At 33.2% G+C, this 18042-nt stretch overlaps 1 protein-coding gene across 2 annotated transcripts; it reads right to left on the bottom strand.

Moving 5' to 3' along the window:
- Positions 1-633: 633 nt before the first annotated feature.
- LOC100249391 (SH3 domain-containing protein 2) lies at positions 634-14192 on the bottom strand. Of its 2 annotated transcripts, XM_002267552.4 has the most exons (10): positions 13883-14187; positions 10584-10688; positions 10368-10437; positions 10139-10287; positions 9068-9169; positions 8783-8983; positions 2865-2927; positions 2531-2683; positions 1588-1662; positions 634-938 (listed from the first exon to the last, which is right to left on the bottom strand). In XM_002267552.4, exons 1-10 carry the CDS (start codon positions 13940-13942, stop codon positions 801-803), a joined length of 1116 nt encoding a protein of 371 aa, XP_002267588.1. In that variant the 5' UTR covers positions 13943-14187; the 3' UTR covers positions 634-800. The 2 variants fall into 2 exon arrangements, with proteins under 2 accessions (XP_002267588.1, XP_010644764.1); XM_010646462.3 differs by lacking the exons at positions 634-938; positions 1588-1662 and having other exon boundaries at positions 2402-2738; positions 13883-14192.
- Positions 14193-18042: the final 3850 nt, after the last annotated feature.

The following is an 18042-nucleotide window of genomic DNA, read 5'->3' on the forward strand; positions in this document are numbered from 1 at the left end:
TTTGTCTTTTCATATTTATGTCAATGGCCTTTTAGTAATTATGATATTTCAACGTCCAACTAAAAAAAATATTTTAAAGCTTATATATTATTTTAATTTTGTTTAAAATTAAAATTTAAAATTAAAGCTTATTTAATATGAAATTTTTTTTATTGAATTTAAACATACAAACCATAACTACAAATCATCTTTGTTTGAGACTATTTGATATTAGAAGACTATTGTATGTATATTCATAGCTTATGAATATCTTTTAAGGCTTATTCATATATAATTTTTTTAAAAAAAAAAAACATTTGTAAAAATAATTGAAAAACAATTAGGAAAAATTTTAAAAGTGAAAAATCGTGAAAGGGTGCAATGTAAGATGTACATTTTCGAACATAATTGAAATGTTCTTTCTGGTGATTTAAAAAAGTTCATCCTTGGAATTTCGAACAATAATCGTCAAACCTCCAAACTAGCACATAACTCATTTAAGTTTCTCCAAAATCTTGTTGGACCAAACAAGACAGACATATAAAAAAACCCGATCCATTACCATCCCAACAAACATAGATATGTTGCTAATCTCTCTTTTTTTGAAAATAATAATATATTTCATTGAATAATCAAAGCAATCATGTTATTACACTACTTACAAAGCGTGTCATATTATGACATTACACACAAATTTGATCCGGATAATTGAGAAGGAAAATACAAATAGTAAAGAGAAAAATTACATACAAAAATTACACAATAAAATAGGAGAAAGTGCATTTACATTAAGTATTATACAAACTTCCACAAGGATGATTTCAGTTTGGAATCATGGCGAGACTTGCTTCTTCATTTATCACGCTGGCCGGAGCTTTGTCACGCCTTTCTACATAAGCAGAGGGAAACCATCCGGCCGTGCCCTTGCATTCACCCTCCGACCATCCGTTGGGAGCCACCTGATGATATTATGGCCAGAAATGAGATTTTGAAAATTCAATGAACTTTGATAAACTTGGTAACTTTTTTTATAGGTAAATAAGAGTATAAATTAAGAAAAAGGCCTCAAAAGGCACAACAAATTACATTCGATGTATATAATCGCCTTCTAGGCTAAACAAGGAAAGAATAAACCGAAAAGATTCTCTCCTTACTTGAAGCTCAGGTTGACTCTACATGAATATTCGGCTTTGAATGCCAAGAACACTATGAATGGTTCAAAGTATAGTACGTATTGGTCGAGTCATATCTGTCTTTGATCATGATTGTGATGAGTTTGATACCGGAGTTAGTATTGTGTGATTCGATAATAAACTATTTTCAACTTAAGTATAGATCATTTGACCAACTCATGGTAAACCTCGAAGTTGCAACACAAAAAATTCAACCTGATTTATTTTTTATCAATCACTTTTTATCATTCTTATTTTTTATTTTCAAGATAAACCATTATTAAGAATTGGCACTTGTTTTTTTTTTTTGTAGGCATTTAAATTTTTTTAATTCTTAACATGGAAATACAAAACATTGAAAGTTCCAATAAGCTGTTAAAAGGTCTCAAACATTCCTCTTATTGCTAGATGGATTTGCAATAGAGGCAGGTGGTACCTGGCGAACGACAACATAATCATCAACAGAAAGACCGAGCTCTCCATCTGCTTGAGCATCAAATGGGTGTATAACCTGCACGATGAAAGAACAAGAAGATAATACTTAAAAATGAGAAGTCCACTAAGAAAATATTAAATGACGTTGACACAAACTTCTCATGATAGTTCAGCTACCACAGACAAAAACAAGGGTTGCAGACAGAAGATACATAGTGAAGCCAATTATTCATTGTTAGGAACCCCAAGGTATACACAAAGGTCATCAGTTTGTTTAGAAAGTTATATTTTTCTATTTCCTTGAACAATCCTATTCTGCAGATTTAATTCAAAATTACACAGCCATCTAGGTTTTTATAAACATATTTATGAAAATTTTCATTTTTTTTTTTTTTTTTGGCATTAGAAATAAAACAAGGAAAGAATAAATTTTGTCCTTTAACATTCTAGAACCAACTGAAGCTCTGAAATGCGCTCCACCAAAACTTACTCTAGACCCCAAGAAAAGTTCCCCTAGATCTTAACCAAAAACTCTTTTAAACTGTGAATTTGTGGTTCTCCCATTATCAAACACTTCCTAGAACAAGCCCAAGAGTAAACTTGTAACGAAGGATGAAATAATTCCTCGGATGTGGATAAAAAGGTTATTTGACCTCTACACAACATTATGGTCATTGCCTACAGAAATTGAATAATATATTCCCATTCATTTAAGAATAGTGTACAAAAGATACTTTATTCTGTGACACAACACCTAGCATGAGAGGATGATGAGCTGCAAAATATAATTTGATGTGGTGAAATAGTCGCCAATAGTGCAATGAAACAGATTACGAAAGAAAAAAAGAATGGAGTAAGTGAAGCAAGAACTGGGAAATTTAATAAAACAGGGAGTAATCCATAGGCAGTAATTAATGGATGGTCTAGGCGATCAAAGACTTTACTTTTGCAATAAAGTATGAACCATTTTGATTTGCATGTCCATGATTGTCAAAGCCATTTGAATTTGCATCCTTGGATGTGGTAGGAACGCAAACATCTTTCTCCATAGTTATTGGCTGAGATGAAGACTCGTTTTGTTTCTTCTCCATAATCATCTAATTCCAATAATAAACATGTGGAGAAAGTATTCCAGTCATAATCTTTGTTATACTGAAAAGAAATATGTAAAAAGTAATGAGAATAGTATCAGCTCCTGATGAAGGTATTTGATACTCATGAAGAACAGTACATAATTTGTCTCAGTATGAAAACAAAGCAGGATGTATAATTACAAACCTCATCGTATAGTTTCTCTAAAGTAGCAAGTACAGTTTGATGATAAGATCTCTCAGCTTCCACCTGTAAGTTGAGTTCACTTGAGTTCCCACAACCAAACAACATCTATTAAAAGTCAATAATGCCTAACATGAATTTGTTTAGCAAAAATGGAAATAAAGAGGCTTGTCTGAGTCAAATGTGCAAAACAAGTTCACCATCATAAGTTTCACACATATACCAGGACCTTTATAATGAAAAGTAGAATGAGAATGTGCTGAAGCATTCTAGGTTTTATTTTTTCTTATGAGTGATGTACATTTTTTCCCCTACTGGGACTTGAACTTGAAGCCTCCCACATCCCCATCCCAGTCCCTGCCATAAGCCTTGCAACAACCAACACTGGGCAACGCGGCAGGATTCAAACCTAGGACCTCAAACATCCCAACATTCGCCCTAACCAAATGGGTCACCCCGACAAGCTTTTCTAGAACTCGTAACAACTCTTTTGATAAAAAATTTCAAGTGCTGGAAAGGTTAAAAGTGCTTCCTAGAATAACTACCAAACAGATTCTAAAAGTAATATCTTTGCTTATATAAATTTTTTTTTTTTTAAAAAGAAGACTCGAGATGGTTTTTGGATTGCTAGGAAAAGCAAACATTTTTTAGGAACCAAAATGTATTATCACTACAAACAAAAAATGTGTTACTGAACTTGAAAGTGGGGAATCCTCTTTTTGGGTACAATCTTACTTTCAAGGACATATGTCCTCATAAAAAGGCAAAATGGTTCAGTTCCCTTCATATCTCTTATTCCATCTGCTCCTGATCAAACAGAAAGGTTAACCCCAAATCATAAAAGAATCCAGGACACTGGGAAAACATGAAGTTCATCTTTTCTCTTAGAAAAGGGTGATTAAAATATGAAAGAGAAGTGCTCCTGTTGCATTCTTCTTCTTCCTCTTCTTCCTTTTCTTCTTTTTCCTTTTCAGTGATTCATTTATGTAACCCCATGGACCATGTCCATTTTATTTTATTTTATTTTTGGACACATAATTCATTAAAGGGATAGCTAAACCTGACATACTTGCAAAGTATATACAGATAAGCAAGTGCAAAAAGGCTCTAATGCAAAATAAATGGCCATGGAAATCAAGAACACCCTGTCTACCACCCATCCATAAACAAGCGTTAAAAAAATTGAAACAATAATTGAAAAGGTATTTGTGTATGTTGGTGGGTCCCCAAATTTTCTGCATTGATATTTCTTTGTCATTCTATCATAGAAAAATAGTACAAATACTTTGGCATATCAAAATTTCAACATCATCTCCCTTGGAAGCCATTTTCATGGGGAGATACTGGGTATCAATGATATTGTTGTAGTCATTCATGCTCAACGACATTGAAGAGAGAGATATAGAAGAAAAAAAAAAAGATGTGACAAAGCATGAACAAGAATTGTAGAGAAAAGATTGGAAATTAAGTCGTAATATATGGGAAATTGAATGTGTATGGAGGCCCATACCACCCCCTTGAGCCATGAACAAGTCAATTTGATTCAAGCACTTAGCTAATTAGCCAAGGATTTTGAACTTAAGATGTGTGCACTTGTTTGGTATTCCACTCTAAGAAGCAATAATCTTCAAGTTGAATTTATGTAGCAATACAAGTTCATGAACCCTCGATTAAATATGCTCAAGTAAAAGGAGGGTAATAAAGAGCACCCTTCTTGGTTAATCTTGTTTGTCTATGAGCAGATTTCAGATCTTAAGATCAAATTAGACAACATGAATTGGGATTAAATCTCTAGTCTGGCTTTGATGCTTAAATGCAAAGTCTCTTATTAGCCCTTATCCTACCTGTGTTTTCCATTAGGGGGGAATCTAAAGGCAAACACTTTTTGGGATCTTGTGATTGACAGAATTTCACTGAGATTGGGTAGGATGGAAAAGAGCTTTTTTGTCATTGGGCAGTAGAATTACTATAGCGCAGTCCTGTTTGTCTCACATTCCTCACTATTTCCTCTCTTTTCAAGATCCCAACTCTAGTGGCTTTTAAGATTGAGAAATTGTAAAGAGATTTTCTTTGGTCAAGGGTGGGGGAGAGTAAGAGGGATCACAATGTTAGTTGGGATCTAGTATACAAGTCAAAGGTGGGAGGGGGTTTAAGCTTTGGGAGGATTTTTATGAGGAATGGAGCCCTTCTAGGGAAGTGACTTTGGAGGTTTCCTAAGGAAAGTTTCCCTCTTTGGCATCAAGTTATTTTGAGCATCTATAGAACACACCCCAATGGGTGAGGCACTAACATTATAGTTAGGTGGTCACACCATTCCCCTTGGAAGGCCATTGCATAAGTTTTTCAGAACTTTTTTTAGATATGCTTGTTTTTTGCAGGTGATGGGACAAGAATGCATTTTTAAGAAGATTTGTGGTGGGTCAACCATTGTGTTCTAAATTTCCACACCTCTTCAAAATTGTTACAAATAAAAATCTTTCTATCCCAACTACTTTAAACATTTCTCCTCTTTTTTCTTGGAACTTTAATTGTAGTTGTAACCTTAATGATTTGGAGATAGAGGTCCTTGAAACACTCATGTCTCTCACACTAGGGTGCACTTGACTCCATCCGTTCTAGATATAAGAGCTTGGTCCTTATCTTTTTGGGGCTTAGTTTTGAGAAAGTCTTTTTTCTTAGCCTTATCTAATTCGATAGACACAACTCCTTTCACTACAACTAAATTTCTATAGAAACCTAAAGTCTCATCTAAGGTAAAAGCTTTTGCTTGGTTACTGGCTCACAAGAGGGTAAACACCAACACCATGCTACAGTTGAAAAGACCTTACAAAACCCTTAACCCTAATTGGTTACATTACCTGTTGACTTTAGGCCTCTGGCACAGGCCATTCAAATTAGTTAGCTTGGATTTAGTTCCTCCTAAGAGCATATGTGATATGATGTCCATCTCATATAAAAGTTTGGGGAGCTCCATCAAAGGCAAAGTCCTGAGGCAAATCGCTTATCTCACCTTGATATGGATTGTGTGGAGGGGAAGAAATGGTGGGATTTTTTAGGACAAGTAGAGGACTATGGGATCTAATTTATTTCTATTCATTCTTCTAGGCCTCTTGTTTCATGATGTTTAAGGGAATTCCTCTTAGTGTTGTTCAACTTGATTAACACTCATTGTATAAGTCATAAGGGTGGTTAGTTTAGAGAGGATTCCTCATCCTTCTCATGTACTTGCTTTACCCAATTCTAATACACTTTGTTTCCAATCAAAAAATGAAAAAAAGAAAAAAGGAAGGTGATAAAATATACAAGATTCTTCCACAGGTTAGCTAATGTGCATAGAGGACTTAACCATATTGGGAAGTTAAATATTGAAGGTGTTCTCATATCCAATGGGGAGGTGATCAGTTCAGAGATCATCTCAGCATTTTTATAGGCTCTTTAAAGAAAAGTATGGTTGGAGAGTGAGGTTTGATGGGTTGAACTTTACTTCTATTGACAAACAGGACAGGGTTTCATTAGAGATAAGGTCCTTATTAAGTTGAAGGGAGATAAGGCCCTTGGTCCACATAGTTGCTGCTATGGCTTTTTGTCAGTGTAACTAAGAAGATATGAAGAAGCCTTGCCGGATTTGATGGCAATATTCTATTAATTTTTTTAACATTTGTAGTGTTGATACTGAAGAAAAGGGGTGTAAAGGAGCTTAAGGATTTTAGACCTATTAGTGCAGTGGGAATGTGTATAAAGTAATTGCAGAAGGCCTAACCCTAAGAATGAGAAAGGCAACTAGCAAAGTGATTTTGACTATCAGAAAGCTTATGTAGAAGGCCGACAGATCTTACACGTGGCAACTGGCCATGGTAGGTGATGAGGCTACGATTCACAGTATGATATTTTAGGGGTTGTTTGCAAACTAGATATTGAAAATCCTATGACCGTGGAACTCCCTTTTTTTTTTCTTTTTCTGTCTCGTTTTTTTTTTTTTTTTTTTTGGTATCTGCTCTATCTTGTGGGATTTCATGGAAAAGTGGATTAGATGGATAGGAGCTTGCACTTCAATCCACTTTTCTGTTCTCATCAATGGAACCATCCGGCTTATTTGATAGCTCTAGGAGGTTATGCCAAGGGACTCTCTCCTTTCTTATTCATTGGAGTTATGGAAACTCCCAAGCCATTGATCAAAAGGGCTGTGGAAGGTCACTATTTTTGAACTGCTTGTTGCTGATAGCTCCCTTCTTGTGTGGAATAACTTAGGACAGCTGGAATACCTTAGACATGTATTGCTTTCTTTTAATGTTATTTTTGGCTGAAGGTAAATTAGATATTAGATAAAGAGTCAGCTCAATCCTGTGGGTCATGTGGGAGATAATACTCTGGTGGCTGCCGATGCAGGGTCTATAAGCTACCTAGTTCCTTGGACTTTCTCTATAAGGCTAAGTTAGTGTAGGATTCAGTAGTGGAGAGGTTTGAGCAGGGATATTAACCACTTGAAAGCATTGGCACCTCTTTAAATGAGGTCACCTACTATGATCAAGTGGTTACTGGTGTATCCTTCTCCACTTTTGTCATGTCAATCTTGGTTTTTACAATTTGAAGAAACTACAACAAAATTATTTTATGTTGGGTGGCTTAGAGGGAGGGAGGAAGATGCACCTTGTTTATTGGAATGTGGTGTGCCCCCCCAAACAAAAAGAGGGCTTAGGAATTATAAAGTTGGACAAAGTAAGTTGAAGCACTTACCATCAAAATGGATAGCCTTTGGAGAAGTATGAGATTGAGATTGAGATATAAGGATGCCTAACATGGTGAGGGATTTGAATGGGAAAGGTTTCTTAAAGGCTGTGGGGGGTTATGGATGTGTTCACCAAGTTCACATGCCCTTTTTATGGGAAATGGGCAAAGAAAGAGGTTTTGGCATAGTGCTTGGTAATGCAACTTCTGCTCAAACTGAGGTTTCCAGAGTTTTTATTAAGGCTAGATATGAAGAAACATCAATATCTAATTTCTTCAGTTATTAGTGCTGATGCTTCTTAGCATCCAAGATTTGTGAGAGATTTTTCAAGATTGGGAAGTAGAGATGGTAAGAGAATTCTTGGATATGATTACCAAAAAGGTTGGATAAGGGAGGATGGGTTGAAGGGATGATTCAATAGCCAATGTGTTTCACTGAAAGTTTTTTACTTATTGATTTTTGGGGGGCTGTTTCCTGGCTAAAAACATTTGGAACTTGGTCACACTGTAAAAAATAGAGTTATTTTGCTTACATATTTATTTACATATACAGTTTAGGAGGGAATCCTGACCTTGGATCATTGTAAGGTGAGAGGTTGGAGCATGACAATCATTGTTGCTTATGTAAAAGGAAAGAAGAATCAGTACACTATCTTCTGAGTCATTGCACACTTGCCTGGGAGCCTCAGACTATGGTGTTTATGTTATTTCAGATTACTTTGATGCTACACTGATACTGGAAAGAGGTTCTCAGTAGTTGAAGTGAATACTTTAGTGCATTTGGAAAGAAGAGAATAAAAAGATTTTTGAGGGAATGAATCCACAATGCACAAAGTTAAAGAAATCTTCTTTACAGTCTTGGACTGCAGGTGATTCTGGTAGCATGAGACAATCACAGATAATTTCACTGGTAGCTTGGATAGCATTACTGGATAAGGAGATTGGTCACTTTCTCTTAGCATTCTTTGTAATAACACAACAGCCACAATCTGAGTATACTTCCTGTGTAAATTGATTAGGGGCCCTTTGATGCTCTTTCAATCTAATTCTGTTATCTATCAAAAAGAAATAATAGAATAAATATGGTTTAATCTGCCCAAAACATCTTGCGATGCTACTACAGTCTGCTATGAGAAGCAAAAAAATAATGAGAATCTCACGGAAAATAAGGATCAACTAATGAATAAATACACTACCATAGTAAGAAGCCGTTGGAATGTTATTCGCTGCTGCTGAGCCTCAACTGACAGCATAGCAGCAGTTGCTTCTCTGCCAAGTGCCATCATAGCAGATTTAAGCTCACTCAATTTTGCTTCTGCACTTTGAAGCTTTATGGAACTCTCTGCAGAAGTAGCAGGGTCCCTGAACTTTGCTTGGCGCCTTAACACATCAGCTGCCTATGAGAAAATATTAACCACATATTTACTATGTCTCCTGTACCACATGAACCATACACAACTAGATGGTATATTAAAAAGTACCTGGGACTCCACCTCTTGGCGAAGTCTTTCATAGCGGTGAGTCAAGTGGCGAGCATCCTCCAAAGGAGCTCCTGTTATTAATACTCGTAGTGGCTCAGAAACCTACAGATGCATAACCAAGCTATAACACAAATATAATATATAAAAAAGGGCATATTCGAAGACCAAATTCAAAAAATGGAGCATTAGATTATGGTAACATATCCCAAAATAAGCATTGTGATTACTAGGTAATACAAAGAACTGGTAAGCTATAATATCATCTGATATTTTTCTTGTTGGAACCAAAAAGAAAAAGCACAACACGCATGGGGTATGCTTGTATACCTTTTCTTCTGTTGCTTTTTGTTGTTTACCTTCTTTCTCTCAATGAAACATCCCACATCTGACACCTATTCATTTATGTTAGTAAAAGGTTCAGGAAAGTACGTTCATTTGCTAACATGGTTCTAGAATGATATGAAACTTGTGACATGATTTTATGCATGAATATTGATATCTGTGCAGATATATACGTATCTGTTAATGTATCAAAACTCAACTATTATCTAAGGTAGACAAATTTATTTCTTTTCAAACCTCATAGGAGCCTATAAGGCCATAACAACCAACCTTACTTCTCTTGGGTTCTAGTCGTCTAACCTGGCAGCTGGACAAGCAAGGAGCCTTAGAGTCAGTCAGAGACACTTGATCGTGATTTTATGCCTCCTTTGGCTATACCAATAATTGGATCCAATGATAGATGCATCTTAGGTCTTGGTTCTTATAGTCCTTTTTTCCCAGGTTATACTTGTATTTGTAGTTTTGGCTTACTAGCCCATTCTTCCTTGCATTTTTAATTTATTATTAAATGAATTGTTTTTTTCTAATAAAAAAACACAATAAGATTAAAGAAACAACATGTCAATATTTTATAAGGTTCTAACAAAATGCCCTCAATATTTGAAATTTGTAATGCTACATCTCTGCATGTTATTTTAGGTAACACTTAGCATTGCACATGTTTTTCATGCTATTGAGTGCAACAAGCACTTCAAAATGCTACTGAACTATCAAAATGTTGGCATATACCTGATCACAGAAGACCCCAAGCAAAGTCTCCCTCTCTTTTTCCATTGAACTATGTGAGTTGCCAAAGTAAAGAGCAGCTCTTGCAAGAGGAGAACCAGTGCTTTGATTCTCAGTTCCATATTTGCAACAATCTTCAGCCATCCTTCTTACTAGAAATTTTGGGATGAAAAATTTTGCACATTAGCCTTGTAATGGAAGCAACATGCTACAAAGAAGCAAACCATAGTACCTATCTCCATTTGCTTTGAGCTTGTAGAAACAAAACCTTCAATACCACGAACAATGTCCTTCTGAAAATGCTGTTCAAAATAATGAAATTTAAAACTTTGATCAATTAAAAGCTTTGTCTACGAGCTAGCGGAAGTTGCATGAGAGGATCATTCATCAGACAAATAAGCCAGCTTGTTAATTCCAAGAGTACTAGATAAAGGTTCGATGATTGTACCTTAGCCGTCCTTGTAGAATTGTACAAGTTCTGTAATTGCCTCTGTTCAGCTTCATCAACCACAACAGTTTCAATACCAAAATGTCCCAATTGTTTCAGAACTGCCTGAAAAATAACAAACAGTTAAACATTACAACATGACAAAAGACACAAATTATAAAAATAAATAAATAAATAAGCATACAAGAAAAAAATGTCATTTCTATACTTAATAAATTTGAGAATAATGCAATTTGGTTTCTTTTTCCATTGAATTGCTAGTGGCAAACATAACAGTAGTAGTAATTACCAAAAATATCAGATATGACTGTAGATAATCCAAAGGATATTAAATTAATGACAAGAATCTCTGGATTTTGAATGTATGATACCAATCTCCAGAGATCAACACGCTGGGCAGATGGTCATCATGTCCAGTTTGATGACTTATTTTTTGTCATCTAGCTCTACCTAAAACCATATCCTCATCCTTGGTCATATATTGTTTCTTGGGTTTTTAGTTTTATTTAAAAACAAAATACATTTGATAGGCCTTTTTTTAAATTTAAATATGGATATAAATAGAATATTGCATTAATTATTACATATATGCATTGCATGTGACATTATTTCTAGTAGTTTTGAATGAGAAAATATATTCTTAGTTAACATTATATAGCATGAGAAGAATAAGGTTCAATCGAGTGGAGTTCTTTGTTCAGCATCTAAAAATTTTGACTCAAACAAGAAAAATATAAAATATCTCATTAAAATTATTTAAATTTTTCCACTCCTCTCCACATCTTCTTACTCCACTTCTGAACTTTTCTTTTCCTTTTTTAGGTAGTTTCATTCATTTTCTTCCCTTCCTCTACATCTTCACATCACAAAATTTTATCAATCAAATTGATTCAACAAATAAAACCATTAAATGAAATTAATATAAAATATCTCATGATTTTCTTGTACCAGCTTAAAAATTGTTTTTAACAATTAAAGACATTAAAACATAAGCATCTCATCATTTCATTTTTGCAATTTTTTCATCCATCTTCTGCCTCTACATATTCTTCATCTGTTCCCCCTATATTTTCTCACCATAAAATTCTAACGAATTCTCATCAGTTTTTTCCTGTTTAAAAATTGAGTTTCATAGCACATAAAATATTGAACTGCTTTAAATACTTATGATTCTAATATAGTTTTTAAACCACATGTATCCCATGCAATTTTACTAGTACTTATAGAAACTAGATACATTTCATATAGAGGTTGCCAAAAATGATTTGTCATATAAAATCACCATCACCATACTATTATAAAATTTAACAATTAATATCCAAAATTCATATATATATATTTTTTTAAAAAGTGCTATAACATCAATAGTCTGAAAACCCACATCTTATTTGCTATAAGATTTTGTTAGGTAGCCAAGAAAATAGAAGGAAAGAGAGAAATGAAAAGAAAATACAAACTGAAAAACAAAAAATCAATATTCTTTCTGTTTCTTTTCTTTTTTCAGCAGCCAGAGGGAGCAAAAGTAGTTTTAAGATCAAAATTACAAAGTTCATTCTCATTTCTTTCCTTTTCTCAGTAGTCAAATGGAGCATAAAAATTAAGATAAAAAAAAAAAAGGTACCATGGGAAAAATAAGGGCCAATTAACCAAAGCTATTAGTTATAAGATTGAAATTATCAATTTTCTTTCTTTTCTTTTCTTTTCTTGACAGCCAAATGGAGCATTAGAAAAAATAAAAATAAAAAATCAGTAAAATAATGCTATAACATCGAAAGTCCCAAAATAGAACCCATGCCTTGATTACAAGAAGTTGAAAAATTTTCTGTTTCGGTTGCAGAGAAGACAGAAGGGAAAAGAGAAGAAAAGAATAGAAACAGAGACTAAAAATAATATCATATAAAGGAACATCAATCTTGTTTTGCGTGAGAACTTGTATCACTGTTGTCACAATTGTACCATGAGGAGAACAAGCCCCAATTGGAAAAAATCATTCTGAAAATTTTAATTTAATTTTTAATTCACATGCATCATATGGGCAATTTTACTAGTAATTACACAAGCTATATATGCTTCAGTCATAAACAATAACTACTGATACTCAAAGAAAGTTATCCAAGCTGTCTAAAGATTCTTATACAATACAACAATTAATACCCAATTTCAGGGGGTTGGGAAATCTTATTCAATGTAACTATAAAGACTCTGTTTGCTAGCTGAGAAACCTGAAGGAGAAAGAGAAAAGGATAAAAACGAGAGACTGAAAACAGAAAGCAAAACAACTATATGTTATGGTTTCAAATCAGACAGTATAGCATTATCGTCAGAATTGCAAAAAGCTTCAATCCATCAGAGCTATTAGTTTTAAGATCGAGATTATCAATTTTATTTCCCTTGCTTTTCTTTCTTAATAGCAAAGCAGTACATAAAAGAAAAAAAGAAAGAGATCATTTAAGACTGAATTTATCACTTCTACTTTTATTTCTTTTTCTTTCTCAGCAGCCAAACTGAGCATAGAAGGAAAATTGAGGATAAATTATCAATTTTCTTCTAGTCTCTCATCCTTTCATATTACCAAATAGGAGCATAAAAAAAAAAAGAAAAAAAAGAAGGGGGAGAAAAACAAATGGTACCATGAGAAGAAGAACACCCAATCGAGCATCTATTAGCTTAAAGATTGAGATTATCAAATTTTCCTCTCATTTCCTTCCTTTTCCTTAACAGCCAAAAAAAAAAATGGAGTACAAGAACAACGTCCAATCGAGTTAATATTTTAGGTTTAAGATTGGAAACATCAATTCTCTTGTCTCCTTTATTTTCTCAGCAGTCAAACGGAGTATATAAGAGAGAAAAAAAACACTAATTTTTAAAGTGAGGGATTATCAATTTTCTTCTCCTTTCTTCTCTGTTCTCGGCAGTCAAACGGTGCATTAAAACAAAAAAAAATCATAATTTTAAGGAAGAGCTAATCAATTTTCTTCTCGTCCCATGGGAGCATAAAAAAAAATGGTGACATGAAATGAACAAAGTCCATCCAGGCAGAGCAACAAGTCTTAAAGATCAAAATTATCAAGTTCCTTTTCGTTTCATTCTTCTCTCTTTCTCAGCAGCCAAACCAAAACACCACAACATCAGCCGTCCCACAATAGAGCCCACACCTTATTCGCCACAATTCAACTTGGTTGCCGACCATCGAACAGAGCTATTACTTTCAACATTGAAGTTAACATTTTTTTTTCCTTTCCGTTTCCATTCTTCTTCTCACCATCCAAACAACAAAAACAACAAAAAACTCAGAATACCTGTTGCTGCCTGGCTACTTGCTCCCTCAGCTTGCTTGCCTGCTTGCGAATGGCCTCCATATTCAAAGTGAAGAAACCAGTTGTATCTTGCAAGAAACGAGAGAAAATGATCGAGAAAAACCCTAGATCTGCTAACAAAATATGATGGAGACAGAGAGATACTGACAGAGAGGGCGGTGGGGTGAGGACAAGGGTCACTCCCCAGTGTGGAAAACGCTGGAAAGTACCTAACCCACCACTGGGATAACTGTTAGGAAAGTCGAAAGCGATGGGATTTTGGGGGATAGCGCGTTGCGCCTTGGCATCTGGTGATAACACCTGGCCAGACCATGGAGGGTCGGAGTATTGGACCAAGATAATATTTTTTTATATTAAAAATAAAGCATATCCTACAAATCCAGTGCCTCTTAATACACGTGGATAGCATATGTATAAAATTTTATTATTATTATTAGGGTTAAATAAATTTTATTCCTTGACCTTTGACTTGTTTCATATTTTGTTCCCTCCTATTTAAACCTTAACACTTTGCTCCCCAAAATGATTAAAATGCAATACTTTATCGCCTAAGCTTATTAAAAAGTTAATAAATGGTTTCTTAAGTTTAAAAAAAAAAAAAAACCCAATGCTAAAATAAATAAAAAAGTTGAAATAAAGAAGAACTTTTGTTACCCAAATTCTACATTGACATACTTTATAGTTACATATGAGAATCACAAATAGTCATCGAACATCTCTTGAAAATAAAAAATAAAAATTGGTAGCTATTATATTTTGAAATCATTCGAGAAATTTTATTTTAAAGTTGTTAGTTCAAAGTTGGTTATTATTATTATTATTATTATTCCTTTAGAATTTGAAAGAAAAAAAATTCTCATCTTTTTCTTCTACTTCATTCTCATCTTCTTCTACTTCATTTTCTTCTTTTCAGGTGCATTGGACGAAAAACTCATATTTCCTTCACAAACCCTACAAAATTTCTCATCTATCATTCCCAAACTCTAGAAAATTTCAACTCTCATCCTCTGTTTCATTTTCAATTCCTAAAAAAATTCTTATTATATTTTTGTCAAGTTATCTCATATTATATCTTCAAGCATGAAAGAAAAAAAAAATGAGTTCATCGAATAGTGATAAGAGAAAGAGCTTTAAAATGATGGTGAAAAAGCAAAAATCCTAATTACAAATGGACAAAGAGAGTGAAGCTATTTAGCAAAAATCCCTATTACCAACAAAAGAGAAAAGTGAATATGCTAAACTAGTGAGTGTAGTCTTTACATTTTATAAATTTTTGGAATTTTTAAAGATGTTATACAAAAATTTAGGAACTTTGAAGTGCATTCAAAATATAAAATTGTATATATATAGTTCTCCATTGTTATCAATTTTGTATTTGGAGTGCATAAATTTAGATTTGTTGGTTGATGTTTAAAAATATTTGGAAACAATTAAAGTGTGTTGAAAAATAATAGCTTGCATATTAATATTATTTTAGTTTTCTGTATTATTATCAATCATGTGTTTAGAGTGAATTAGATATATTCAATGTAAAAGCATCTAATTAGGGATAAGTTTATAAAGAATTTATGAAATTTTAGGGATTTTTAGAAAATTTAGGGGTATTTTATAAGAGTGTTTGAGTAGGTTTGTGTTTGTTTCTTGATGCTTTTAAAATTTTGGGAACTATTGAAATGTATTTAAAATAATAAATTGTATATTTATAATTTTTGTAGTTCTATATTATTGTCAATTATGTATGTAGAGTGAATAAAAAATATAAAATGATTTCATGCAATGACATGTGATTAAGGATAAGTTTTTAGAGGATTAATGAAATTTTAGGGATTTTTGAACTTTTTAGTGATGTTATGCTATGGTGTTTGACTAGGGTTAGATTTCTTAGTTAATGTCTTTAAAATTTTGGGAACTATTGGAGTGCTATTAGGTTAATAAGTAATTGTATAATATTTATAATTTTGTATTAAATCTTTACTAACTTTATTTTATTTAATTTACAAACTTCTACTCCCTCAACATGTCTTATAGTTAAAATACTTATAGAAGAACATTTTCCATCATAGGTTGCATGTCTATCACACTTGATTGTTATAATGAATATTAAAAAGAAGCTCAATAAGGAACAATTAGAGATGTTCAAGAATTCTTGCTTTGGACATTTTTTGTTTATGCCAAAACTTAAATTTTCAGCTCAAATTGTGCATCACATGTTATTACATCAATGTCTTATAAAAATGGATGATGAAACGTGGATTTTAGTATGCTCAAAGGGATTAAGATTTGATCAAGATGAGTTTGGATTGATCATTGGTTTAAGTTACGGCCCCATCCCTCAACATAATCAAATATCACAGAAAATAAGATATTTACTTTATTGGTGAAAACAAAGTGCATAATGATCATTTGGAGAAAGTTTTTTTTTCTTTTGGTGAAGTGAAAAGCAAAAAAGAAAAAGAAAAAAGCAAAAGATAAAGTTCGATAATCTTAAAGATGAAGACATGGTGAAGTTAGCCTTACTGTACTTTCTTGAGCATGTTTTACTTGGGCAAGAAGAGAAAAATTTAAAAGATATGCAATGGGTTAGTCTTGTTGATTGTTTTGAAGTTTTTAATAAGTATCCATGGAGTAAGATTTGTTATGAAATAACACTTTTTGGGTTGTGTTAGAACATTGAGTCTTGTTTATATGTTGACAATTTTATTCTAATCAATGTTTGGCCATAAAAGTCATTTTAGATAGTGATTTACTCTTTATTAAAGATTAAGTGTTGTTGTTCATCAAACCAGGAAGTCACAAGTACGTTTAAAAAAGTTTGGTTTATGGCATATAAGGCTTATTTGAGGTATAAAAATGTTAAATATCATTTTTGGACTTAAAATGTTTTAAAATGATTTTTTTAAAAAAGCAAGGTTGTTCAAGCGGTTAATCCTGCTCAAGCGGAGCGCTCAAGCTATCTAAGTTTGTTCAACTAGTCATAACAGTCCCGTCATGTTTAGAAACAGATTTTGGATGAATTTTACTTAAACTCTAATTTGAAAACTAAAAATACCGAAACTCTTCAGACTTTTGCCTATAAATACCTCCTTAATAACCCCTTGAGGGTTAAAGATCGGAGATCGTAGAGATCTTAGAGTTTAAAGACCTCTCATTCTTAAGAGAGTGACTCATTGAGAGAAAGCCTAATTGTCACACCCTTCTCAATCTCTCATTCAAGGATTTGAATATTTGAATTATGGGTTGAAGAACTTAATCCTTTCGAAGTGGTCGAAGAATCTACTAGGGAGTAATAGGGAGTTACTACGTCGCAGATATGGATCAAGTTATAGGTGCTAGAGAGTAAGTTTTTAGGGTAAAACGATTAGATAAATATGTGTAACTTAATTTCTAATAGTGGATTTAGATTGGTAAGTTTTAGACCTCATGATTTTTTATCTTTACAGTTTGTGGGGGTTCTCCACATAAAAATCTTATGCCTTATTGCATATATTTTTTTATTACTGCTTATTTTCTGGTTGATGATATTGATAAACATCTTGATCAATTGGTTAGTTTGTTATTGAGGTTATTGAGTTGGTTATCTTGAAAGCTGTGGTTGTTATTATTTTCCCTAACATTTTAGGTATAATTTAGATAATAATAATTGTGAAACTAAGGTTTGGTTAATCTCGATTTTGATGATAACAAAACAAAGTTTAGAACTAATTATTATATTTCAAGTGTGATTAGGTAAGACGATTTCCAAAGTGGCAATCACAAAGACAAATTAAGCCAAAGAGAAATCATGAAGAATAAGAAGACCTCAAAGAGAAGTGTTTTTCAAGACCCAAACTTCATAAAATCTTTTTGTAAGGTTGTTGGTGCACTAGGATTTTCATGCATTACATTATTACTTATGCACCAAAATCATTCAAGAGTTATTTTGTTTAAAATTTTTAAAATCAGATGATTTCATGTTTTAAACGAAAACCTTGTGTCAAATGTTTTCCAACTTGTTTAAAAGGTTTTAAGTTGAAAAAGTAGGTTGTTGAGCCAAAAACGACTAAACCAGTTGAACCGGATGAGGAACCAGTCGAGGGGTGCAAAAAACCTTCTCTCTCTTCCAAAATGGTTGTTCAACCGGTCAAGGTGTGAACAGTAATTGG

The sequence above is a fragment of the Vitis vinifera genome, chromosome 2, assembly GCF_030704535.1.
Source record: "Vitis vinifera cultivar Pinot Noir 40024 chromosome 2, ASM3070453v1".
Taxonomy (NCBI): Eukaryota; Viridiplantae; Streptophyta; class Magnoliopsida; order Vitales; family Vitaceae; genus Vitis; species Vitis vinifera.